Raw genomic sequence first — 26776 nt, 5'->3', positions numbered from 1 at the left:
CAACCGGTGGGGATGTCAGGCTTGAGTCGTCAGGCATGACGGATGGCAGAGTTCGGGTGCGTAATTCCATCATCAGAATCTAATTCCTCCATCAGAATCTAATATGAAAATAGTACAAGAGAGCAGCAGGCAGCGTGTCTCAACCAGAGCAGCTCAGGCAATCTCGAGCTCGTGCCTCCCGGATGACTGGCAATGTGGCTGCAGCGCCGGGCATTCCTCTTCACTACAATATGGTCAGTGACTACGGAAAAAGGGCGACCGTAAAGGTAAGGATGGAACTTCGCAACTGCCCAGACAACAGCAAGGCATTCTCGTTCCGTAATGAAATAGTTGCGCTCCGATGGTGCTAGGAGGCGGCTTGCATAAGCAATAATGCGATCCTGGCCATGCTGACGCTGGGCTAAGACGGCACCTACGCCATGACCGCTGGCATCTGTATGCAATTCTGTAGGGGCATCAGGGTCGAAGTGGGCGAGAATGGGTGGTGAGGTTAGAAGAGTGACGAGACGAGAGAAGGCGGTGGCCTCTCCAGTGCCCCACGAGAATTGTACACCTTCCTTCAAAAGATTAGTTAGGGGTCTAGCAATTGTCGCAAAATCTGGAACAAAATGACGAAAGTATGAGCATAGCCCTACAAAACTTCGAACGTCTGCGGCTGTCTTCGGAACCGGAAACTCTCTGACAGCGCGAGTTTTCTCGGGATCAGGCTGTACTCCGGAAGCGTCAACAAGATGGCCCGAAAGAATAATTTGCCGGTGGCCAAAACGACATTTGGACGAGTTAAGTTGCAGCTTCGCCTTTTGAAATACATCAAGTATAGTTGTGAGACGTTCAAGGTGAGTGTTGAACGTTGGCGAGAAGACGATGACGTCGTCGAGGTAGCAGAGGCATGTGGACCATTTGAAACCTTGGAGCAAGGAGTCCATCATACGCTCGAAGGTGGCAGGGGCGTTGCATAATCCAAACGGCATTACTTTATATTGGTATAGGCCATCAGGTGTGATGAACGCGGTTTTTTCTGTCGTCAACAGCAATCTGCCAGTATCCCAAATGAAGATCAATAGACGAGAAATAGCTGGAACCGTGCAGGCAGTCAAGGGTGTCGTCTATATGTGGGAGCAGGTAGACGTCCTTCTTAGTAATGTTCAGATGACAGTAGTCTACACAGAAGCGCCACATGCCGTCCTTCTTCTTAACCAACACCACAGGTGACGCCCAGGCACTCGAAGAAGGCTCAATGATGTTTTTATCGAGCATTTTGTTGACTTCGTTTTGAATTACTTGGCGTTCCAACGCAGAAACTCGATACGGTAGCCGGTGAATAGGCGTAGCATTGCCAGTAAGAATCTGATGCTTGTACTGCGAGCGTCTGGCCTAAAGGGCGATCATCGATGTCGAAAATATCTCGGTAGGACGATAATACTTGGCAAAGCTCTTCAGCCTGCCCCGAGGACAGGTCCATCGCAACCATTTTCTTTATATTGGGTCGGCACCCGAGGCTGGCACGAGGGGCCTGCTAAGCTCGCAAGAACCATCGGTCGATAACGCTGCCACGTATTGGTCGCCGAGACAATCAACGGGGGCAAGGCAAATACCTTGCAGTAGAATTTGCTTTGCCAATCCAATGTTACAGACAGGCATGTGAGTGCGGTTCCCAGTAATCTTAAGTATACCGTGAGGCACTGTAACGTCATACCTTATTGGAATGTCAGGCAGAGGAGTGACGAAGTACTCTCCATCAGGAACTGGTGGGAAAGACAACAGTTCAATGTAGGCTATTGACTTTGGCTGCAGGCGAAGAAAGCCGGTGGGACGTAAGCGGCAGTGGGGTGCGTCAGAAGGTTCTGCGAGCATCGGCAACTCAAGGCGAAGGGTACTGGAAGAGCAGCCAATAAGAGAAGAATGTGCAGAGAGAAAATCGAGGCCAAGAATGAGGTCGTGGGGGCAATGAGCAATTACGGTGAAGAGGACAGGAGTGTGGCGGCCGGCGATGCTGACGCTTGCTGTACACATGCCGATGATAAGCACAGTACCACCATCCACAACGCGGACGACGCATGCCGACGCTGGGCTGAGGAGCTTGTTCAGTCATCGTCGGAAGGCAGCACTCATAATTGAAAGATGTGCTCCTGTATAGAGGAGTGCCGGGACAGGGTAGCCGTCAACGTCAAGAAGGCTTCGGTTTGTGGGTAACGTGAGCAGAGGATTTGAGGGTAGGGTCGACAATGCAGCTTCACCTCCAGAAGCTGCAGTGCCTAGTTTTTCGGCTGGATCCGGGAGGCAATAGGCGGCGAAGAGAAGCGACGGTGTTGGGGCGAATGAGACTGATGGCGTCGAGATGAAGGCGAGCGGCTGTACCGAAGGTTCGGAGCAGGAGCATCAGCGGCAGTGGATTCATGGCGTGTGGTATAGGGAACGGAAGGTCCAAAAGTGCGGGAATAAGCGGCGGTGTATGTCCGAGGAGGTGGTGGCCGTCGGTTGCGGCAGTGATGGGCGACGTGGCCGATGCGACAGCAGTGGAAGCAGATCGGCCGGTCATCAGGGGTATGCCAGTCGGACGGGTTGCGGCGTAAAAGGACTGCCGAGGACGAGGAGGGCCGCTAGAGAACTGGGGAACACTGGGTTGAGACATGGAACACACGTAGTTCAAACCCATGTTCTCAAATTCTCAAGCGGAAGGTCCAAAGGTGCGGGAATAAGCGGCGGTGTATGTCCGAGGAGGTGGTGGCCATCGGTTGCGGCAGTGATGGGCGACGTGGCCGATGCGACAGCAGTGGAAGCAGATCGGCCGGTCATCAGGGGTATGCCAGTCGGACGGGTTGCGGCGAGATGTGGCGTAAAAGGACTGCCGAGGACGAGGAGGGCCGCTAGAGAACTGGGGAACACTGGGTTGAGACATGGAACACACGTAGTTCAAACCCATATTCTCAAATTCTCAAGCGGAAGGTCCAAAGGTGCGGGAATAAGCGGCGGTGTATGTCCGAGGAGGTGGTGGCCATCGGTTGCGGCAGTGATGAGCGACGTGGCCGATGCGACAGCAGTGGAAGCAGATCGGCCGGTCATCAGGGGTATGCCAGTCGGACGGGTTGCGGCGAGATGTGGCGGAAAAGGACTGCCGAGTACGAGGAGGGCCGCTAGAGAACTGGGGAACACTGGGTTGAGACATGGAACACACGTAGTTCAAACCCATGTTCTCAAATTCCGGTGGGACGACAGCCTGGATCATTGCAATGGTGGTTGCTGGCGTATCGGGAGGCGTCGTGGAGAAAGCTGGCAACAGGTGGCCTCGAGTTCGCGGCGAACAATACGGGTGACGTCGTCACAGGTGGTTGTCTGACGGGGTCGACCCTCACATGTCGACGTAGCAGCAGTGTTGGGTAGCCGCGTGATTTGGTGTGTGATATGGCGGCTCTTAGCTTGTTCAAGGCGACGGAATTCTTTGATGATGGCGTCGATAGTCGAGACGTTGCCGAAAACAAGCAAATTGAAAGCATCGTTGGCGATGCCTTTTAGAATATGTGGCACTTTATCGATTTCGGACATAGCATCGTCAGCTTTGTGGCATAGAGCTAAGACGTCGAGGATGTAGGAAACGTACGGCTCTGTAGATGACTGAACACGAGACGCAAGAGCCTTTCTCGCGGCAGCCTTGCACCCAATGGGGTCGCCGAACAGTTCCCGTAGCTTCTCTTTGACATTGTCCCAACTGGTTATCTCGTCGTCGTGCGTTTGGTGCCACACGCGTGGGGCGCCGCCGAGATAAAAGATGACATTGGCGAGCATAATCGTTGGGTCCCACCTGTTATTAGCACTGGCGTGTTCATAGAGTTTGATCCAGTCCTCAACATCCTGGCCCTCCATGCCAGAGAACACACTTGGGTCGCGATGCGGGGCGACCGTGACGATTGGAGCAGTGGGACAAGCCGAAGCCGTTGCATAGGTGGGCGCATCACCGGGAGGCATGGTGACAAGCTCGGTGTGCCGCCCACTTCTGAGTTCCATGGTGAGGACGGGGATCGCTGACCTCCACCAGAATGCTGCGTGTGGAAAGACACAGACAGAAGAGGCTATTTACAGGCTATTTACACTGGAGCCAGGCAGCCAGGCCGACACTCGCTCGCGCCAAGCGCACTGACCAACTTCGTCATTCTCGCGGCGGCTCGTCTCTTGAGCATCGCTCGATGATATCGTAATGATATATATATATTTGAACCAAGCAGACTGCACAGACTTTCTATTCCTCTTATTTTGTCTAACATTCATGGTCGATTCATTCATCTAATTTCATTATCTGAAAACTTGACACGTGTATTTATTTCTGAAGTGATAAATTTAATGCCACTCATTGAAAAGCCTGTGTGTATTGTTTTTACTCTCCTTGCAATGAAGGTGAGTGACATGCTTTTGTAGGAACGCTGTGCAGTGCCCTAACATCCATTTTTGTTCTTTCATGGTGGGCTTTTGTGTCAATGTTGGAACTGTCATGCTCAAACAGATATCACCTTGTGGAAAGTTTTGTCCTATGGAAACAGTGTATGGCAAGTCTGTCAGGCACCTAATGTCATGCCATTTTGAGGTTCAAGTTTACTGTGTTTTTCTTGTTGTAGTGGGGGCGTATAGTAAATGGTGCCACTGGCTTCACATTGCGGTGTTAGAGGACGTGAAACAATGTGAACAAGACGAGAAAGAGCAGCCAAGTTCATTGAAGCAGAGAGGGTTGCTTTTTATATAAGGATAGTGCCAGCATGCACAAACACTGAAATCAGACAATGGAAATGAAATAGTGGTTACTTGATATCAATTTCCATTCTTTTACACCATAATGGTTGTGAAACAACTGCATTTTCTTACTTGCTTTAATAGGTAACTGTCGACTATGCACTTTCAGCACAAAGTCTCAGTTCTTCCAGTATGAGATACGAGATTACCAAGTTCAGCATGTATCTGCTCAAATTGACATCTTTGAAGTGGGAGGCAAGAGCGTCACGAACCACTGGTGCCTTTCAGACTGGTGTACTGCCTCCAAAAGCAGCTTTGCCATATTCTCACTCCTAACTGGCATAGGATGCACGCTGTAGGTTGTGAATGGTCAGTGATAATTAGCATATGATTCCTAAGGCATGTGCACACACACTTTGAGTTACATTGAAGCATTATTGCTGTAGTCTAACAACTAATGTTCTTTACTACTCTGGCAGAAAGCTATAGTGTTGGTATATTGTTTTGGATATGGTACCCAATATTCTTGAGCATACAAGTGTAGCCAATATTCTAGTTGACATTAAGAATAAAATTCACCAACAATTATGATACTCCCTAAAGTGACATTTAAGCACAGCTGTACATGTTCTTTCATTTCACGATATATTGGCTGGCGAGGACAATCTGGTCTTGTGCAGCACTTTGCAAATGGAGCAAAGTGTGGCGCGATTGCCTCGCCGATCGGGAAATTGCGAGAGGCAGTGTACGGGTGATGTTTCACAGTAGCCTCTGCAGACTGACAGACCTCCGCTCATGCAGCGCTGTCTTTCCATATATGGTATTGGTGGCATCATTGGTGAACAGAGGCGCGCTACTCTGGTGCCATCTCGTAGCCATTGTCGCCGCAAAGCCTGTCTTGCGCGGCACTAGAATTACAGAATTGGTGCCCATGGAAGGGGAGTGCAGTTGAGGACGGCAATTAGATGGTGTGATGAAATTGGGAGATTGCAGGTATAACTTGGAATTTGCTAGCGCAAGACATGCATAGTTGGAGATGGCTGGGAGAGGCCTTCATCCTGCAGTGCACATAAAAAAAATAGCCTGATGATGATGACTCTAAAAACACACAATAGAAAAAAATTACAGGTTTCGGTTAAAGTTGGCAATGTTCTCCAGTTTTTCATTCATGCATTGCCTGCACAAGTGGCCTGACCATGCAGTCATATGTGCAAATGCATAGGGGCCTACTGTTCTAGAAATCGTGGCACCATTGTTGTGGTTTTCAACATTGCTCATTGTCAGGCAGGCATGTTGGTAGTACACTTGGCTGCATTGAAAGCTTCTTTCCTTCAAATGCTTAGGTGGGAGACCTGCGTTATTGCTGATAAAATGCTTCCCAGTGAAGTGGTCACAGCTGCATGTAGTAGGTGTCAGACCTGTGAATCAACTGGAACAAACCCACACACTGTGAAGCTTTCAGCATTTAATTTCTTTGGGTAAATGTAAGTGTGTATTGAATCCGGCAGCGGTGGTTTGTTTTGTACACAGCATTACTTCATACTAATAAGAGTCACGTTTTGTTATATTTAATTTTGAATTTGGAGGCAATGCGTGCACGGATAGAATTCCATGGGGAATCCCAAAGGGTGTGTAACAAGGACAGCCTTCGTTGACCTCCTGAATATGTTTATTAAGTGACACGACACATAGGAAGACCGTTATGCGGCTACAAAAATGATGGGCTGATGGTGGCACTTTGTTTGCTGACTTCTGAGGAAAGCTGACAATGATTGCTGCACTGAAAAACTTGTTGTAACAGACTTGGCCAAAGGTATTTTATTTGGTGATTGTCTGTGTTGACCCTTCCATGGTCATGCCCTGTCTCTGCCAAATGGCCAAGTGTTTTGTGGTTCCCTTAGGAATTGTGGCTTTGCACAGTAAAAGAATGTCGCATTGTTGGCCTAGCCCTCTGTCCACCCTCAGCTTTATAAATGTGATTAGCATTCTTAGCCTACTACAGCGATTTGGAACACTCTATATAGCAGTGGTGGGAATGCTGCTACAATTGCTCCAATCTGCTACATTATGTTAAAGGTGAAGAGGAGTTGTGGTTTTATGGCTAAGTGTGCTGCCAAGCCTTGACAAAAGACCAGTAAAAGATGACGCAGGAAGGTAGACAGACAGAGTGATGCACAAACTGACAACTGGTTTATTTTTCTTCTGGCATGGTCTTCATGTACAGCACTTGAAGGACGATAACAGAAAACAGGGCCGAAAAAAAGGAAACAACAGATTAAAGCTACACAGCTCTGTTGGTGTGCGACTTGAGCCCGCATCAACATGTGTGCTCAAGTCATATGCACTATGAGTGTTTTTGTGTATTCGTGGCGTACAAAAAATCCTATTTCCTTTTTTTGATAGAGCAATCGAACACATCCATCACTGACATTTACTTGAAATGCCTCATTTATCCCCCTTTGTCTGGTCTTTCGACCATGTGATAACTTTTTTGTAATGAAAACGGGGTTAAAACATGCATGATGCGCAGTACGCAACTTAATTTCTGGGGTGTGTGATCTGATTACAAAAATAACTGTTTCCTGAGCTTTTCATTGATACACCAATCCTGTTTGGTCAATATAACTTCCACAACAGGACATCAGTATACTGTATATGACCCATCGGAACAATCAACAAACTTGTTTTTGTGTCTCGCATTACAGCGGTTGCTGTGATCACATCACAGCTTACTTTCTTGCACAGACATTTGTTTTAGTGACGCTGCCAAATCAACAGCTGCTTTGTGTCCAGAAACAATTTTCTTTAGTCTGTGGGAGGCATGGTATACAGGAGGTGAAACTACAGGCATGTGCATTCTTCATTCTTGCTGGCAGTAATGGTTCGATGAGCCTTATCAGCTACTGAGCTGATCAAGGTCTTCAACCTGCCCGCACAGGCTCTTCTGGACGTGTATGCTTGCATAACTTTTTATAGAAGATTTGCATGCAGGAAGAGGCGACTGCTCTTTTAGCAATTTTTGACTGTCCTAAACCAAATCCAGCACGTACGGTGTTCGGTCATTGCGAATTCTGGCATCTAGCCACATTTGGCCATTTCATATGTGGACACCAACCCTTCAGAGTGTCATTGAAGTAAAGCCATAATTTCATCCTAGGGTACACTGCTGCCATTATTCATTGGAGCACAAAGCAAGTAATCATCTACATACCGAAAGCATGCTGCTATTCGAAGTTCACGCATCTGTGTCTCCATACATTGGTTTCGTTGTGCCGAGTACATATCAGACAATACTGATGCAATACACGAACCTACACAAACACCTTCCTGTTGTAGCAATAGTGTTCCTTCATACTCCGTAAAAACTGAGTCCAAATACAAGTTAACCAAGTCCAAAAGTCTTTCACTTGAGTTTCTGCTTTTTTTATGAACTGTGTGCATTCAAACCTGTTTATGCCCTCCTCAATGGCATTCAGCATGGCTTTCCGAGAGATACCTAAGAACATGTCCTTGATGTCCACTGACACACATCGAACTGCCACATAATTTTGAAGGAATGTGGTCGCCTCCTCAGATCCTTGAATACGGAAATGGTTGTCCACCGGTAATACCGACAGTTGCCTTTGCAGGTACCTTGCAATAAGCCTCTGCCATGTCCTCTACATTAGTCCTTGTGGGTTTCCTTGTTTATGTGTCTTCACAGCAAATAATGGTATTACGCACAGCTGCTTGCAGGACTTCCTTCTCAAGTCTTTCTAGCCTCATCTAAAGGCACTTTTTGCAAATGCTCATTTTTTGAGATCTCAGTTGTTCCAGCCTTCTGCCACCTTCATCCGAAACATCGATGCTCTTGCTTATGGCTTCCAAGGTTTTTTTTTTCCCTTCAATACATCTTTGTCAACAAGCGCAAACGATGCAGTCTTACCTGATATCAGAAGCACTAGTTTTTCTTCCTTTAGAAATTTCACCGTTTCTCGCATCTTCGGTGGCCTCCCTCTGTGTTTTGAGTGTTTATTCATAGCCTCCACCTCTTGCGAAATGCAGGCTTGTCTTGCTTCTTCTGGTTATTCCCTAGCTACTCCATGAACCATGGGGAGCAGGGCAGTCGGGGTTTTCAAAGGCTGTACCGCAAATGTTGGCTCTTTGCCAAGGCTTGACGCAACATATTCGGGGTATCTCATCCAGACAGGTTTATAACCGTTTTCTGGCTCACTGCATCCTATCTTCTCCTCCTTGAGAGGAACGTGCAGTTAGGGCATCATCTATGGCAACCGCAAAGCATTTCTGCGACATAGCAGTCTTCTCTGCTATGTCTCAGAAATACTTAGTGGTTTGGCGCGACGCTTCCCGCCTGAAGACTGCTTCACACGTCACGCCAATGTAAAGCTGAAACAGTCGAATCTTCTTCCAGCTTTCAGAGCGTAGTATCTTGCAAAGCCTTCTGGCGTTTTTGTTTGATAGTGCCATGTTTCCAATCATGGCTGAAAGAACGGTGTAGCAATGCCTTGAGCCCGTGCAAACGTAAGGTTGCAGGTCCAGATGCTTTCTTCAGCAATGAAGTTTATGAAAAAATTGATGTGTGGTAATGGTGGAAGAGTAGGAATGAAGAAGCCCAATGAAGTCGAAATACATGCAAGTAAGGTTGCGACAGGGGCTAGTTGGTATGATTTCATAGCTGAGTGCGCTGCCGAGTTTTGTTGGTAGACTGGTAAAAGAAAACATAAGAAGACAGACAGACAGCGTGATGCGTGAAGTGACAACTAGGTTATTTTTCTTCTGGCACAAGCACCAGACAGAAACGAAGATAAATCAGGCATTTAAAGTAAATGTCAGTGGTGGATTTGTGAGCACGCCTTCGACTGCTCTATCAAAAAAAGAAATGCAATTTTGAAAGCCATGAATGCACCAGAATCTAGAAAAGCGCATTTGACTTGAGCACACATGTTTATGTTAAAAGAGATTTGTGAATGTAATCAGTTCTCTTTTTTAATTTCTTTCGGGCCCTGTTTTCTTTTATCGTCTTTCACGTTCTGTACATAAGGTGCGTGCCGGAAGAAAAATAAACCACTTTTTAAGTTCGCACATCATCCTGTCTGTCTTCTTTTACCAGTCTTTCGCCAAATCTTAGCAGTGCGCTCATTCATGAAGTCGCATCAACTAGCCCCTGCAGCAGCTTTACCAGGAGTTGTGGCCTACACCAGAAGGCGCTTTCCACCACCTATTGCAAAGAGGGCCGTCACATCTCTTGTCACTTGTAAAGCTAAATGACCTAAATGGTCACTGAGCTAATAGAATCCAGTGCGCACTCATGGATGTTTGCAGTTCATCATTAGGAAACTATGCACCCTATTTGTGGGTTGTACGTAGTTTAGGATGAAGTTTTGTTTGGCCTAGTAGCGCACGCTCGACCTATTTTGTGTTGGTGTACCCATACTCGTATGTCGTATCAGCGGGGTGTCCTATATGGGAGAGGTGTTGCTTAACCAAAAATGCCTTTTCGGCATGGTGGCTGTGTCATGGCACTCGGCAACCTGAAACTTGCTCGCATGCATTTTATTGGCTGAATTGCTGTGTCGTGTGATCTGTGTGTGCTCGCAATGCAGCTAATTTGTAGCTTGGCCATTTTACTTACTGGATGACTTTAGGCATGAAATAAAATTGCTCCAATGGCCATCCTACATACGACATGACTGTATTGCCAGGAGTTTTCTTGTTCCTTTGCGTGGCTTGCTTTACCACTGGAGACGCACGGTATTTTCTTTTTCCAGTGTGCATATTGACTCACTGTGGCCGCGTGCAGTGGTCATAATTTTGTTTGATCATGTACACGGATTATCTTCCTTGAGAAAATTCGCAGTGATGTGCATCGGTATCCTGGAACCATTTTTGACATAGAGGATTAGTGTCTAGCTGATAACCATTCAAAATCATCATTGTTGGCTGCTACAAAATCTGCTCCAAATTGCAATTCTTTTTGCTCCAAAATGTGCTACAAAACTCTCTTGGTCATTACCCTCCACTGATTACCGTCCTTCGCCGGCCCAGTAGTCCAAATTGTCTATCATCTTCGTCAGACTCTCGTCATCCCATCGTCATACCCAAAAGCAGTCGCTCAAGAATGCCTGCTCACAGTGTCGCATCACCATCGGGCAACGTTGATGATTTGGCGTTTTGTCATTCAACAAGACGCGAAAAAGCAGGATATTGGGTATGTCTTATATGCATAAAATTTGATACCAACCTGCTTGGGCTCCGATTTCAGAGTTTGTTTCGGCTTCAGCTGATGGTGCTTCTCTTCTGCCCCTGTGCTGAAGGAGCTGCGGATGCAGCTGGTGAATGAAAATGCACGCTGCCTGTGACCAACGAAAAGTTTCACACGAAAAACAGTACTGGTCGCCATCATAAGAACAATAAGCTAATGTAAGTGTAGCTATTACTCAAGCAGTGCATTCCCTTACATCAGCGGCCTTGTTAGAACGCATTGGTTTTGAGCTGCCATCCAAACATACAACGAAGAGACAGAGCAAACACTGGCTATAGCTGCGACGCCTTCGCTAACTGCAGAAAAAGGAGATAACACCACATATGTGCGAGAAGTATGAACTGAACGGGCACCGTAATGTGAGGGAATGAACATCCACGACTTGCACGCATGCCGATGCAGACAGCATGCACGGACAAGAGCACGGTGCGCTGTTCACGGCCCAGAAGAAGCCTTCATGGGACACACATACACAAAAAAAAAAGTAGCTTCAACTGGTTCGCTGCTGCTCCGATCGCACCGTCTTGCAAGGTGGAACAGTGCGTTAGCACCTTGAAAAGGTATCACCAGAAGTAAGGAAATCTGAAGGTGACTGTAGCCATGCAGTTGGCTCGAGTGAGGTAAAAGTCCGCAAGTGCCCGTGTTGCAATCCATCAAGTCCCCACAAAGATGGTGGCGAGTGCTCATTGCTTCTCTTTGTCGTCTGCTAGCTAGAGAATTTAGAGAGCAGCCAGACCAAAATCGTCCTGGCTGGTGCTGGCAGCCTGTAGGTAGCCGGAATCATCCAGCCTGAGTAAAACGAATCTGCGGCATAAGTGCGTTGTGCACTGCGCGGAATAACTCAAGAAAAATTAAGGCACTCTGGCCGGATCTAGCAGCCCGCGGGTCGCCAAAAGTGGAAAATCAAAGAGGTCCACTGAGTATGTGGCAGTGGGTGCATAGGTGACGCTCTTCAGTGAAAGTCTTTCATGCCGACATGGGACCCCGTAGACGCGGGACTGCATAGGTACTGCTGTTTGAAGAAACTATGGCGCCGGTTTGGAGCACTGAGTATCTGCCACTCAGTTTGTCCTGGCCCCCAATGAGCACCTTTGATGCAAACTTGGGTTACTGAATATGTGCCAGTAGGGGGTGCCGTTCTTCAATGAACGTCTTTGATGCCAACTGGAGTAACTAGGTGCGTGCCCCTGGAAATGTGTTGCTCTATAATGACGAAAAAGATCCCTTAAGTTTCTCCATTGCTGAGCGCAGTCCAACTCGCATCACAAGGGTTCCTCAAGAAAAGCAACCTGGTGCATTATCAGGCTGCGCCACAAATGCAATTAGTATATGCCACTTTTCAGTGAATGCCTTTCACCACGAGACTGTAGCGAACCGCACCATGAATACAATGAACCTCTTGCCAACTTGGGTCACTGAGTATGTGCCACTGAGTGGGCACCAAGCGAGGGAACCAGTCTCAGCATTCGCAAGCACCGGTGCACCACGCTTCTCATCTCGGAGGCCACATGCGAACCTCTGGCCAGTCCCATTAGATGGTGCAATTTCTCCAGAAAGAAGCGAGAGAGTCGACCGGTTAGAGTCTGACTCTTATCTCAGCATTCGCATGCACCAGCGCGCCGTGCACTTTGGAGGCACGTAGTGTTGTTAGGGGAGCGCTAAAGAGAAGTCCCACTGCAGTACATGCCTGATATACATGAATTGTTTAAGCAGTGGTAATATAGTGTTACAATATTGATTGAATGCTAACGCATTACCGTCAACAGGCATCATGGGATGGTTTCTGCCACAATTTTGTTATAGGGGTGAACCAGCATCTCCCAGTCTTTTTTTTTTTTATTATTCAAGTACCCTAAAGGCCCATGCGGGCACTACGTACGGGTCTTACAATAAATTAGTGATTAGTACAGTATACGCATTGAAACAGATAATGCATGCTCCAATAAAAAGAACACAAGGAAAAAAACCAGGAAAACAAACAAAAAGAAACTAGTAAGAGCAATACAACGACACATCCTAAACCCTGAAGATACATACAGATTTAAAATGGGTGTTACACAAAATCAACGTAACTTGGTCATTTCATACAAGAAAAAATGCTTGCTAAAAACTTACACATACCAGCAGATACTGCATGAAATAATGAAAAGCACAAGCAGAAAAATATTTTGTGCAGTACAAGTGACTCTGTGCTAACCTAGAACAAAACCATTTGCACAAGGAACATCAAAATATGGTGAGGAAAAAAAAGTAAAACAAGAGTAAAAATAAGAAAAATGAAAAAGGCACTCAACAACACAGTGATGCCTATAACAAATGAGCAAGAGAATACTATGTTAGTACGTTAAAACTTGTGTTTTAGTTTTGCTAGGAAATCATCATGACTTAGAGCTGACACGATTTCATTTGGTAACATATTGCAATGATATATCGCGAGAAAGAGGGGCGAGTGACTCAAGAAGTTAGTGCGCGCAAGAACGGGCTGCACTTTAAAGGAATGATCAAGGCGCGGGAAGATACGATGGGTGGGCCTGATGTGGCATGCGCTGAAAGACGACCCACATTGATATAGCTTGTCAAAATGGGAATGAAGTTCTATCAGCCTTCAATTTTCTAGCGAGGGAAGATTTAGAGATATTTTTATGTTAGTGATGCTAGAAGTTCGTAATTTTACGTGATGAAGCGGGCTGCTTTGTTTTGGACTGACTCAAGCTTGTTTATGAGGTACAACTGATGCGGACTCCAAATAAAAGACGCATACTCCATTTTTGAACAAACCAGTGCCGTATAGGCTAATAATTTAGTGGACTTGTTTGCAGAGTAAAGGTTATGCCTAATGTAGCCAAGGGTTTTACACGCGCTGCTAGTAATCGCATTAATGTGATGATTCCATGAAACGTTTGAAGATAAATGAATTCCCAAGTATATTATTGTTTCGCTTGTGCAATACTAATGCCATCCATCACGTAACGGGTAACCCTAGGGTTACTAGATCTAATAAAAGCTATAGCCTTAGTTTTTGAAACGTTTATTTCCATTTGCCACTGTTGACACCAGTCGGTAGTTTTCCCGAGGTCAGAGTGCAAAATGTCAGTGTCAAAAGAGTTAATAATTTGTCTATAAATTATGCAATCATCTGCAAATAGTCTTATTGTAGATTTAATATTGCTGATGTCGTTGACGTACAGTAGGAATAAAATTGGTCCCAATACAGATCTTTGCGGCACTCTGGATTTAACTAGTGATCGCGGAGAAGAAAATTCATTAGTAGTTACAAACTGGTACTGGTTAGTTAAATTACTAATCCAATTTGCAACCTTACTATTTATATTCATATAGCGAAGTTTCGATAATAAACGGTTATGAGCTACCTTATCAAAAGCCTTCGCAAAATCAATAAATATGGCGTTGGTGCATGTCAGAGACTAGCTCGAATAACTGCGTCTCACACGAGCGACCCCGTTGGAACCCGTGTTGGTTAAAGGGACACTAAAGCGAAACAATAAATCAGTTTAGACTAATGAAGCATTGTTTGAGAACCCTGCAGGCAGTCATTTAAAAAAAAATAGTTTGATTATTAGATGAGAAAATGAAGGTCGAAGTATCAGTATTTAAATTTCGCGCCTACACCCCAGTGCCAGTATGTCAGCTTGACGTCAGGGATTCCAAAGTATGTTTGCGCATTTGGGCTGCGTTGGCTGAATAAAGGTTCCCGAAACTTGCCATGTTTAATATTCGGTTCCTTTAGAACACAATGTAGTCAATCTGTACCGCTGTATATAATTAGTAGGCCCTAGAAGATGCCATCAAAATCCAAGACGCTACAGCCCCCAGGTGCGGGAACTTAAGTAGGAGTCGCCACCCGTATTTCGTTGTTGCGCATTTTCTGGCTTACCAAACGTCTTATCGTTGTAAGAGTGGTGTTTTTGGTGTTGTAGAACGGTAATTTACGGATGCAGAAGAAATCATTTTTCACTTTAGTGTCCCTTTAATGAAGAGGAGATTGTGATCGGTTAGGTATTTCATAATTGCTGATGATATAATGTGTTCTAATAGTTTGCATGGAATACTGGTCAGTGAAATTGGTCTGTAGTTAGAGACAGATGACGGGTCAGCGGACTTAGATTAGAATTATTTTGGCTATTTTCCATTCGTCAGGAACGCATCCTGAATCAATATACTGAAGGAATTACGGTCACTGACCAAGTCTATGAATAATCTGATGTTTCGGAACCGCGTATGGGTTCCTTGTTCACTGAGTTAGACAGGAAGTCGTCGTCACTTATATAGCCAGCACGTGACGTAATGAACTTGCGTAAACGGCAGGCATAGTCCCTGGTGTCCGGTTCATTGTACCTGGCGTCGATTGAATGATTAGGGATTCTAGCAGCCGTCGGGATGACACGTTCTTTTCTTTGGCGACAACAGTGGCATTGTCCCAGTCAATCTTGTGATTATGTTCATGCGCATACTCGGCAATGGCGTTCATCGTGTGGCTATTATTTCTTACATCACGTTTATGTTCCTTGAGGCGTCTGGAGAACTTCCCTGTTTCAGCAATATATACTCTGTGGCAATCAGCGCATGGTATCTTATACACAACTCCTGGGAATGATTCAACAGGTAACCTGTCTTTCACATTCATGAGCTGGTTCCGGAGCTTGCTGGTCGGGATGTGGGCAATGCGCAAATCGTATTTCGAAAATACGCGCGACAGTGCCTCGCTGATTCCTTGGACGTAAGGGATGGCTGCACGTGCACGGATTGTCGTGTTGTCGCTAAAGAAAAGAACGTGTCATCCCGACGGCTGCTAGAATCCCTAATCATTCAATCGACACCAGCTACAATGAACCGGACACCAGGGACTATGCCTGCCGTTTACGCACATTCATTACGTCACGTGCTGGCTATATAAGTGACGACGACTTCCTGTCTAACTCAGTGAACAAGGAACCCGTACGCGGTTCCGAAACGTCAGATTATTTATCAGACTTGGTCAGTGACCGCAATTCCTTTATTTCCATGCCTGACCAGACGAACTTTTGTTGAACCCTTAATTATGAATCAATATACTGTTGAAAAAGAGCGGCGAAAATGCGAGATATCACTGGTTTAGTCATTTTTAGTAGTTTCGGACGGATTCCGTCTGGACCGGGAGCTGAGCTGTTAGAAAGACTATCAATGGCAGCTTCAATGCCCTTTTGGGTGATTATGATATCATTCAGATGGAGGTAACAGAACAGAGTTCAACATTAGCGGGAACGGGAAGTGCACTTGTAAAAACAGAACAGAAGAAATAATTTAATGCAGTAGCGACCTCCGATGATGGAAGGAATTCATTGCCTTTCTTATTGAAATGAAGCCTGATGACGATGGTTTGGGGTTTATTACTTTCCAGAATTGTTTTGTGTTGTGGCTAACATGTTGGAAATATCAAGGTTGAAATATTTGTCTTTAGCTGCTTCAATTTCGGTTGTGCATAACTTGGATTGTTCCCGATAGCACTTCCAGGCATCATCAGATGTCAAAATTTTAGCTTTTGAATAAGTGCACTTTTTTTTATTAATGCAGCGCCTTACGTGAGAGGTGAACCATGCACTTTCAGTAGACAAAGTTATTTGTATTTTTGATATGTACTTTTCTTTAAGTTCAATCAGCTTGTTACAAACAATCATCCAGTTATTATTGCTATCATGATCATGCATGCCGCTCAAGAATTCTACACAAAAAGCCGAGAGCTTGCTGGTGATCATTTCAACATTTGCTCGCGCATAATCATAAATGGTTTTCGTTTCATGTACACTTGTTTTGCGCTTTATATCGTATTCACAATGAAGGCCGTTGTGGTCACTAATGCAATCGAACACATGAACTGACACATTGACAGGTTCAGTGGTCAGCACGAGATCCAAGATAGCATCCCCCCATGTTGGTAAGGAAACTATTTGGCGTAATCTGTAAGAAGAAATGACGTCAAGAAAATTCTTACATTCAGCTTTCCTTGGGCCGCCTTCAGCTGTAACTGTCCGCCAGTTAATTGCAGGGTAGTTAAAGTCACCAGCAAGAATAATAGGTGAGCCTAGAAATGTGTTACATACAAAGCTTAGAGATTCGTTAAGGCATTTAATGAACGTGTCTTGTGAGTCTGGAGGATGGTAACAAACACCAACGGCAGAAGTTACACATGAAATCTGAAGCATGACCCACAAAATTTCAATACAGGAACCCGTGTCAAGTAGGCGTGCTTATAATTTTTTCTTTACTGCAATTATAACACCATCGCCTCATGTTACTACCTTGTTTTTTCGAAACAAAAAGTTCTTAGAAAGAGATAATTCATTGTTGGACACATCACACGACAGCCTTGTCTCAGTTCTCAGTATTATATCAGCTCAGCAGCACTCGACAAAAGCACAAAGGTGATCCTGATTTCTGAAAAGACTTCTAAAATTTGCCACAATAGACAGTTTTTTGTCATCTGCATTGAAACGTCAATTGCCATTCGCAGGAGCCTCGTGTCTAGGGATGGCGACCACTTCATTGCCTGAAGGGTCGACTGTGAAAGTTCCGTTGCCCATTATAAGCTTATCTAACTGCAACTTATATTTCTCGTTCTGGTGGCGCTTCGTGCGTGCGAAATCACGGAGCGTTTCTCTGATTAGTCGCATTCGCGGCGAAAAATTTTCCTCGATCCAGAATCGAGGGGCTGTTGCTGCATTGGTGCTAGCATCAATGTCGACAGACAGCCACCATTGTTTTGATGCCACTTAGAAGCTGGTATGTCACAACTGTGCAGTGGTGTAGCAAAAGAAACTCAACAGGCTACGGGCAACATGAGCACTTACTTGCAACTAGTTGTCGTGGATGAATGCCTAGAAACTCAGTACATTAATAAACCATTCACACACCAGAAAACCCAACTCTGTAAGATTGATGTGTTGCTAACACATGATTTTTGTTTGTTGTAGAATGCCTCATTTATTTCACCCTGTGTCTGATTGCAATGCCTAGACGCAGTGAAACAAGAACTGGAAAGGCGGGCTCATTGGCGTTGTGCTGCATTTAACTGCAGTTGTGCTGCATTTAATGATGAATCTGGATACAATGGTTGTTTTAGTAAAATAAGAATGATCACAGTGGAACAAGTCAGTACATGGTGCTGTTAAGAAATGCCTGAGCCACTTTGTCGTGCTTTGCTAAGTAGATCTTTCTTGATCGTGGTGTCAAAGATTTGATGGCATGCTTCTCCCTGTAATCCCTGCTCACACCCTTCCTTGGCATCACTACCTACATGCATCCACAAAAGTTACTTGTTTTGATGACTGTCGACACTCTCTAGCCTGTTTGTATATTTAATAAATATCAGCGGATCCAATCTCATGATGACTGTCGACGGTATTACGACTAGCATTGAATAAATACAGTGACACGACAGATTGCCGCCATATAAACCAGCAGTCTCTACCTTGTCCCACATTTCCAGTGACCCATGTAGGTTTGAAAAAGGTTTGTTGAGGAGCTGCACGTCTGCGCACATTTCCACATACTTGGTGACCAAAGCTCGCCCGATTGTTGGTTTTGAACCCTCTTAGCTCAGCACAGTAGCCCGCCCTATGCGCTGCCCATTTGACCATGGACTACCCAGTGTCACAGGTAGTTGCGAAAACAGGAAGAATGCTAATGCATTAATAGACAACTTTTCCAGTTCTTTGCAGACGTAATGTTACATTGGTGCTTTGAGTTTGAGCATTCTAAGCAGTTTCTCGTGCCTTGAGGAAGGTGTCTTTAGGGTATGAAGTGTCTGAAAGTGCTTCCTGGAGGCTGTGTATATAGAATTTTGGCAGCACAGATCTAAGGCGTGAAATTGCTGGATTAATGTGGCGAATTGGGTGTGTTGGTACATATTTGAAAAGGCGGCAGCACAAGGAGAAATGAGACAAACGGACGATCGGCGCTTGTCCTTGTCTTCGTCCGTGTCTTTTTTTTTCGCTGCTTCCATGTCAAATGACTTGTTTTTCTACTCCAAAGTTATTTTAGCAAAATGGGAGCTTCTACGCAGGTTACCAGCAGACATGAGATGACTCAAAAGTTCCATGTTTGTTCACAAAAGGATCCATGTTTTGTTCACACTTTGTTTTCTATGGCTTCTTATAAATACGCCTGTACTTTTATTTTGCGTAAAAGGTGGCATCAGTGTATCGAGAGAAGTACTCTAGAAATTAACTGTGTACTTCCTCACTGCACATATCAGCTACGACATTGATTGCTGAGAGTAGTCTGCTGAGAACTCGGCAAAACATTCAGTGTCCGGGTGAAAGTATCGTAGTAAGAATATTGGTCATGTGCTTAGACTACAGCGCAAATATAAGCTACTAAAAGAAGTGCAAGGTCTGACAGGTGTAGTGTTTTGTGATACTAATATAAAAAGTCAGGTAGTCACAAAATTGGCAGAAATACATTTAAACCGAGGCAAACAGTAAGTACAGAAGGACATGGGGGTGTTAATTGTTTACTGAGCTCATTAAAGTACTGGCTCTTGTCGAAATATTTTTTCTGTCTGGAATAAGTATTTTGTTGCGTATTTGACCATAAAGTAGTTTGAATCATTACTTATTTGCTCCACTGTTGTACTGTAAATGAGACTTTCTCTGTACAGGAATGAAAAAAAAAAATATGGTGGACATCTTGGTAGCTAACCTGAGTGAAACGGAAGCTGGAGCAATTTGGCATGTGTACTTCATGGAGCTTTCTTTTTTCTTTGTATTCCTCCTTGATAAACTTAAATCAGTTCAATTCAATTTATTTCTGTAACGTTCCCTGTATTAGGGGTATTGCATGTTGCTGTTTTATTGAAATACAAGCCCTACTAGCCATTGTCAAAACAAACAGATAACTTAGATGCAAGTTGGTGGGGAAGGCCATTCCAGTATGATGCTGCTCTGAAGAAAAATGAGGCTGAAAAACTAGTAGTGCAACCACACGCAACCCACTGCCTTGATTGTTGCGCCAAAAGGAACTGTGGAAACCATGTGGGAAATTTTTTAAGCAAGTAATCAGATGTGTGGTAAGGATCACAGATATGGAGAGCTTGCATGTGGTTGTGTAACCTGCTTGAACCATTAAAAAATTGAAGCCATCTGTATTTAACTGCAGCACATGATGCTGGACACCATAGTTGTGCTTGCAGACCAGTTGCTCATGGTGATTGTGGTGCCTGCATTTTTTTGTGCAGCCATGGCCGATGGTTCCATCCCAACCTGTCAGGCCTGGAAGCGGAGCAGATCCTCCTGGACCAAGGCTGTGATGGGAGCTTCCTCGCACGGCCCAGCAAATCCAAGAAAGGAGACTTTACACTCTCTGTCAGGTGGTCAATTTTAATTGAACCAATGCCAATTTGCTTCCACGCATCTTTGAGCAATTTGGCACATAATGAGTGTGCATCACTGCAAAGCTGGGGAGTGCATTTGCAGATGCGCCTCGTCTGTGAAGTTTTCAAGCAGTTGGTCACTGGCTATGAAGTAGCCAAGCTGGTTGGGAGGCCGCTATATTGTCCATCACATTGTGCTGAGCACTCCCATTGTTGCCAACCACATTCCAACACACACAAAAGCACCACTGCGATACTGCTGCGCCTCAACTGTGGTATCTGCAATGACTCTTCAACTAAAATGGAATGCTGCAGTGATTGTTTCATGCCCAGTGCTTTTCCCTGTTGTAAACATAATGGTTCAAGCTTAACAAAATCACTTGGATTGGTGGGCCCTCTAGAACTAGATAATGCATAAAACATGCATGCCTTACACACATGCCTGGCAGTGCACAGGTGTGCTAGGGGAGGGAAAGTCATTGAAGCAGCAGTGTGTCTCTTATTACCCCTGCTGCCACGAATGAATGCCGTCATCTCTTCAATGTGCGGGATCCACAGTGGTCAACGACTTTCTTCGAGTCACGGTTAAATACAGAAGCAGTGCCTCCAAGTAGAGTGACACTCCACACTGAGTTTGCATTGAAGTATAAAATGCTTGTTGCCTGCCTTATAGAGACGCATATAGTTGGAACTTTCAGTTCATGCTATTATCATGTCGTAACGGCATAGAATAACGCTTTGTCAAAGGTGTGACTTAAAGGCCAACTGCGTTCACTTGTGCTAAATTGACTATAAATGCCTGGCTTATACTCTCAAAGTAATCTTGCAAAGCCGCAAGGCTGGTAATTGTCTAACTTTATTATTAGCAGCTATTAACCCTTTGAGGGTCAATGACGTAAATATACGGCGCCGCGAACAAAAATGATCGATGCTGTATATTTACGGCGCCGTCTGTACGTTTAAAAAGCACGCCAATGTCCTAACTTTTTATTTTCCATCATGTGCTGTCAATATGCGGGAATACAGGGAATTTTTTTCACGCCCCGCCTCCTCTCGGTTTTCGTTGCATGGTTTGTTTTAGAGCTAGTTTTGCTCTCGCATGTCTATATACTACCGCTGGTGCATTGGGGCGCATGGACGGGTGGCGGTTCGGGTTTTGTTCCGCGGGCGGTTTGGGCTTCTTGTGCTTGCAAAACTGATAGCCATCTCGTTACTAATCGGTCAAAGGGTGACCGCCTCTTTCTCGCTCGTTTAGTGCTCACAGGGGTGACCATAGGAATGATGCCGCCGTGCATGTGTTTCTGTTGATTTTTTTTTTTTTTGACACTCGCGAAAACTTAATTGTCTCTGGTTGGCAGTAAGATGAAGATTAGCGGAAGTTTGTCACACATTGTGCTTTTTTGATGGCCACACTACCACACAGTTTTCTTGAGTGCGCACACCTGCACAGTTTCAGTGGGTGGGAGGCCGTAGAGCTATGGGTGCAGCCGATTCGTGTTCGGAGGGGTGGACGGGCGACGTGAGAGAGCCACGAGGAGACTGCTGGAAAATGAGCGTGTGGTGGCTGTTGGAGCGGCAGCCCTCGTGCAGCGGCTCTAATTTCTCGTTTCCTTTTCTTCTTTTCAAGGATTTCGCATTTCGCTACCTTTCGGCTCAGACACCCAGCATCCAGACTTTATCGTTGTAACCGATAATGCGGCGTCAGGGCATTGTACAGTGTAGTCCACTTATAACGATACCACATATAACGATATATCGGTTATAACAATGGGTCTACATGAAAGTGTCATTTTATGCATTAGGTCTATTGGGAAAAAAAAAACATTTAAACGATAGGTTATTCACCGCATATAGGATATAACGATCAAAATTTTGCCGTCTGGATGGCGTTTTCCGTGCCAAATCATCGTAACATTTGCGATGCTTAGTTCCCTGAAACGAACGATGTCGAGACGAGGCGATGTTTACCTCCGTAAGTTCGTATCTGCCGCCATTACCGCGCAGCGCATCCCGCTCCGCCAGCGCACTGGAGAGTACCTGAGTAGGCGCTAGCTGCTTCATGCGCGTCGGCCACAGTTTCTCCGAAAACGAGAGCGGTGCGGCGCGGTGGCGCCCGCCCTGCACTCAGTCTCCCTCTCTAGTGATAGCAGGCTGACGCCACAGAAGCAGCATGCAACCAACGGTACAACCCAGTGGCCCAGCTCGAAGATGGCGCTGACAAAGCGCAAAGCTGTGTTGCTTGACACGAAGATGGATATTTTGCAGGACTCTCGACGCGGCTTCAAGGTGAGCGCCCTCGTGAAGAAGCATGAGCTTGCACAGTCGACGATATCAACCATCTTGAAAACCGGGAGCACTGCGATTGTGAAGGCAGGAGCTATCAGCGGCCAATGCCGATCAGTGGAAAAGGGTTAGAGACCCTTTGGACGCCAATGTTGAAGAGGCGCTTTACCAGTGGTTTATCACAACCCGCACGTATAGTGAGCTTATTAGTGGGCCAATACTTGCCACCAAAGCAAAAAACTTCGCTTTTCTTCTGGGACGCCCAAATTTTGAGCATGGGGGAGGCTGGATTCAGCGCTTTAAAGAGCGGCATGGAATTGTTTACAAAAATGTGGTAGGGGAAGCGGTGTCTTTGGACACACAGGCAAAGCAGCAGTGGCTGCAGACAAAGCTGCCTGGCATGCTGGAGCGCTACACGGAGAAGGACATATATAATTGCGATGAAGCTGCTCTGTTTTTTCAGATGTTGCCGTCAAAGACTCGCGCTCTTAAAGGCGATCGATGCCCTGGTGGGAAGCACTCGAAACTTAGGGTGACCGTGTTGCTGTGCGTTAGCATGAACGGGAGCCATCGTCTCAAGCCTTTCATGATCGGGCTATCAAAGAAGCCATCGTGCTTTAAGAATCTGCACATCCCGGTCTGCTATCGCAGCAGTAAGAAGGCGTGGATGACCCGTGACCTGTTCGAAGAATGGCTGCTCGAGTTCGACAGTATAATTGAAGGCCAAGGAAGAAAAGTAGTGTTGCTACTTGACAACTGTAGTGCACACAGCGTTAACCCGAAGCTAACATTTGCCGAATTGATGTTTCTGCCTCCGAATACTATGGCAGGCCTGCAGCCGTTGGATGCCGGCGTGATCGCCAACCTGAAAGTCCTGTTTCCGCGGCGCATGCTGGAGTGGCTAATTTTAGCCATTGACTGCGCAGCTCCTGGCACGTCGGGTCATGCAGTCGGGCCCCCTGACCTGAAGATCAGTCTTTTGAAAGCCGTGCGCTTTGTTTATGGTTCATGGTATGAAGTAAAGCAGTCAACCATATACAATTGCTTCAAAAAGGCGAGCTTTGTGGGTCAGGACGAACTTCCCCAACTGGTGGAAGCTGCTGACATAACCAAGCTCAGGGAGCTCGTTCCTACTGGTGACACAGTTGGTGCATCGATGGAGGAGTTTTTGACTGCAGACAGTGCTGCCTCGTTCTGCGATGAGGTCACCGACGAGGCGATCGCCGAAGGTGTGCTGTCTCGACAGACTGCAAAGTTGTGCGACGGTGGCGACGGCAGCAGTGACAGTGACAACAAGATTGACAGTGGCTCCTTGACCCCGACCTCGATGTCTACGCAAAGTGCACTGTCGTCGATTGATTCCTTAATTGATTTTATGCATGCTAAAGGATTGCCACCAGTGTTCGCGCAGCAGCTGCAATCCATGCACACCGTGGTTGTGAAGCTGAAGCTGCCGTAAAAGCAAGTGCAGATTTCTGACTATTTCGGCGTGCCTAACCCTTGACACGGTCATTGGCGCTACAAATGAAGTTTATTTTTCACAGCCTACTTTCTACATCATCTATTCTTTAGAGCAAGTAGCGAATTTGAGTTCGGAGCTGCAAAGGTATGTTCCGCGTTTTTTATTTTAAAAAAAACTTTTTTTTTATAACTGCAGTTCAGGTATAGCGATCATCGGTTATAACAATCATATTTTTCGTCTTCCTTGATATCGTTATAAGTGGACTGCACTGTAGTAAGCGGGTTATCTCACGATGGAAAACATACAAAAGTCCACGATGCAGCAGCTTCTCATTGTTATAACCGATATATAGTTAAAACCGGTATCATTAAAACTGGGTTCAACATTACTAAAATATTTTTACATTGAAACCATAAAAAGTCGGCTTACGATTTCTGAAAAGTTTGTTAATGTTTTCATAGTAATGAGATTTCAGTGCACATTGTGTTCTAAAGGAGCCAAGAAATAAACCTGGCAAGGTTCGGGAACTTTTACTCGGCCAACGCAGTCTAAGTATAAAAGAATATTTTGTGGAATATTGTAGTGGGAGAAGCACGGTTTAAGCAGAAAATTGGTTCTGCCGCAGTAGCCGTGTCTGCCATGTTGCCACTGGTGTGGTGGCTCCCAGAGATAAAGCTAAGTACCATGCGCGAGCTGAGAGATGAGGCGCGGGAAGGTCCCTCGAACTCCACAGTGCACAACCAAGTCATTCCTTATAATGAGTTTTAGAGCGCAGCTCTTCGTCAGCGTAACCAAGTGAACGACCACAGCGAAGGATGAAAGAGCGAATGTGGAGTGCAGTGGGGGATGAAAGATGTGAGGAGGAGCGTACGGAGGAACCTATAGGCGGGAAGCGGGGGAGGAAGGTATGGCAAAAGTGCGAGAAGAAAAGCGTAGTGTGGCTACAGTGGCTACGAGGTGGTGCCATACTACCGCGTGTTGTCTGGTAGGTCTGTCAGCGGTGGCAGCTGTGAATCTGGCCATGTGTCGCACGTGCTGTCACATGCGTTGTCTCACACTATATCCACATAAGCATGGCAGTTGCACCTTAATTTGCACCGTTTGCAATGTGCCGCATGAGACAGATTGTATGTACCAGCCAATATATTGTGAAATGAGAACACATATAGAGTTGTGCTGAAATATCGCATTAAGGAGTACCTTAATCATCAGTGAATTTTATTGCGGTAGCAATTACATGGTCACTCCAGGCACATTTCTGCCATCTCTGTGAGGTTCCGTATGAGTGAAGCGTGTGAGGGTGAGCCAACAAACGCAGTTCAATCTCGCATGCGTGAGAGAGGAACGCGGTCTGCGTGCCCTCTCCTGTGGCATGCGAGGCAGGGGGGTGAGGCAAGAGAGGAGGGGCGTTCTCCTCCAGCAACTGCTACGGTGCCTCGATGTCCTCCTCACCCGCTCGTCTGTACAGAGTGGGACAACCCCGGCATCTACTATGGCGTTGGCGGTGCGAATCGTAGATGCTGTGGTAGTTGCCTTTGGCGGATGGCGTAGGGACGCGTTGCCGATGCTCGTGTGTCTTGAAAGCAATCTGCGATGTTTGCATAGTGTGTGTAGCATAGGTCGGCATTGTGGGAGAATCCTTGCTCACACCCACTCACCATAATCTTTTGAGGCCCCGCACTCACTCACATTCACACTTACCTCAGTTCTGCGGAAACCCACAAGGTGGAGAGAAGTACAGTCGAACCTGACTATATCGAACCCGTTTAAATCGAATTATTCTGTATATCGAACAATTTCTGGTCACGGTATAGTTACAATGAGTATATATAGCAAAAATTACGCTTACATCGAACAAATATTGCAGTGACTCCCGATATATCGAACAGTCAAGCGGCGGAAAAGCGCCCCCAGAAGTTGGCTTTCCCTCGCGGTAGCGGGGAAACGCGGCGGCGCGGCTCCATCCAACCGCTCTCCCTACAGTGACCGCGCTGCCTCGGGCTGTTCGGGCGAGCCGTCGACACTCCCCCTGTCGCGCATAGTGGAGTCTATTAGGCCACATCCTCCCTCTTTCTCTCTCTCATCTTTCACTTCCCACTCTCTCTCCCCTGACGACGCTTCGCCGTGTTCCCTCACGGGTTGTAGAATCAAGCGTCCTTCCTTTCTTTAGATCACTATCTATCGACACTCCCCAGCAAAAAAAAAATGATCCTGGCCGGCCTACAGCGCTTGCTCAGACAGCCAATCAGAGGCTCTTGTGCTCTCTTCGTGCAAGATGGCGAAAGTGCGAGTTGTCAGGCTGGTTTTCTGGTTTATCGTGTTTGCGCCTTGTGGGACTTCTCCCGCAGTGTTGCCGTGATGAAGCAGCAGAATTCGCCTTTCGTCGTGAAGCTCGAAATCATAAATCGCGTCGAACGCGATGAGAAGTTGGATGGCCCCGCAGCGTGCAAGATTCCGAGGAGCACTCTCGGCACGGTTAGGGCTAAAGTGACCCGACTCGCAACCCGGTGCCCGTGGCGCCCGACGCGTACGCACGGCCGTGTACGAGGGGTTCTTCATACGTGCCGGTTTCCGCGTGCTCGGTGATGACTGTAAATTCTGATGAATGCGACAAAGCCGTTGCCGGTGTTGCCGAAGTTTGGAGCGAGCTGTCAAAATTTCCGGAACATTCGAATCAACGGCG

General features: G+C 46.2%; 1 protein-coding gene and 1 long non-coding RNA gene across 8 annotated transcripts in view; one reads left to right on the top strand and one right to left on the bottom strand.

Moving 5' to 3' along the window:
- The window catches only part of LOC142575097 (tyrosine-protein phosphatase non-receptor type 11-like), a 251453-nt gene that overhangs the window by 26211 nt on the left and 198466 nt on the right, over window positions 1-26776 (top strand). For all 6 annotated transcript variants that reach the window (XM_075684088.1, XM_075684092.1, XM_075684089.1 and 3 more), the window contains exon 2: window positions 20214-20345. In XM_075684088.1, coding sequence (XP_075540203.1) covers window positions 20214-20345 — 132 coding nt within the window. The remainder of the gene's footprint in view (window positions 1-20213; window positions 20346-26776) is intronic.
- LOC142575102 (uncharacterized) overlaps window positions 1-26776 on the bottom strand; it is a 104602-nt gene that overhangs the window by 72369 nt on the left and 5457 nt on the right. The gene's annotated exons all lie outside the window — the stretch shown is intronic.

This window comes from Dermacentor variabilis, chromosome 3, assembly GCF_050947875.1.
Source record: "Dermacentor variabilis isolate Ectoservices chromosome 3, ASM5094787v1, whole genome shotgun sequence".
NCBI classification, from domain to species: domain Eukaryota; kingdom Metazoa; phylum Arthropoda; class Arachnida; order Ixodida; family Ixodidae; genus Dermacentor; species Dermacentor variabilis.
The sequence above is the reverse complement of the archived record's forward strand: the minus strand, read 5'-3'. Positions and strand labels throughout refer to the sequence as shown.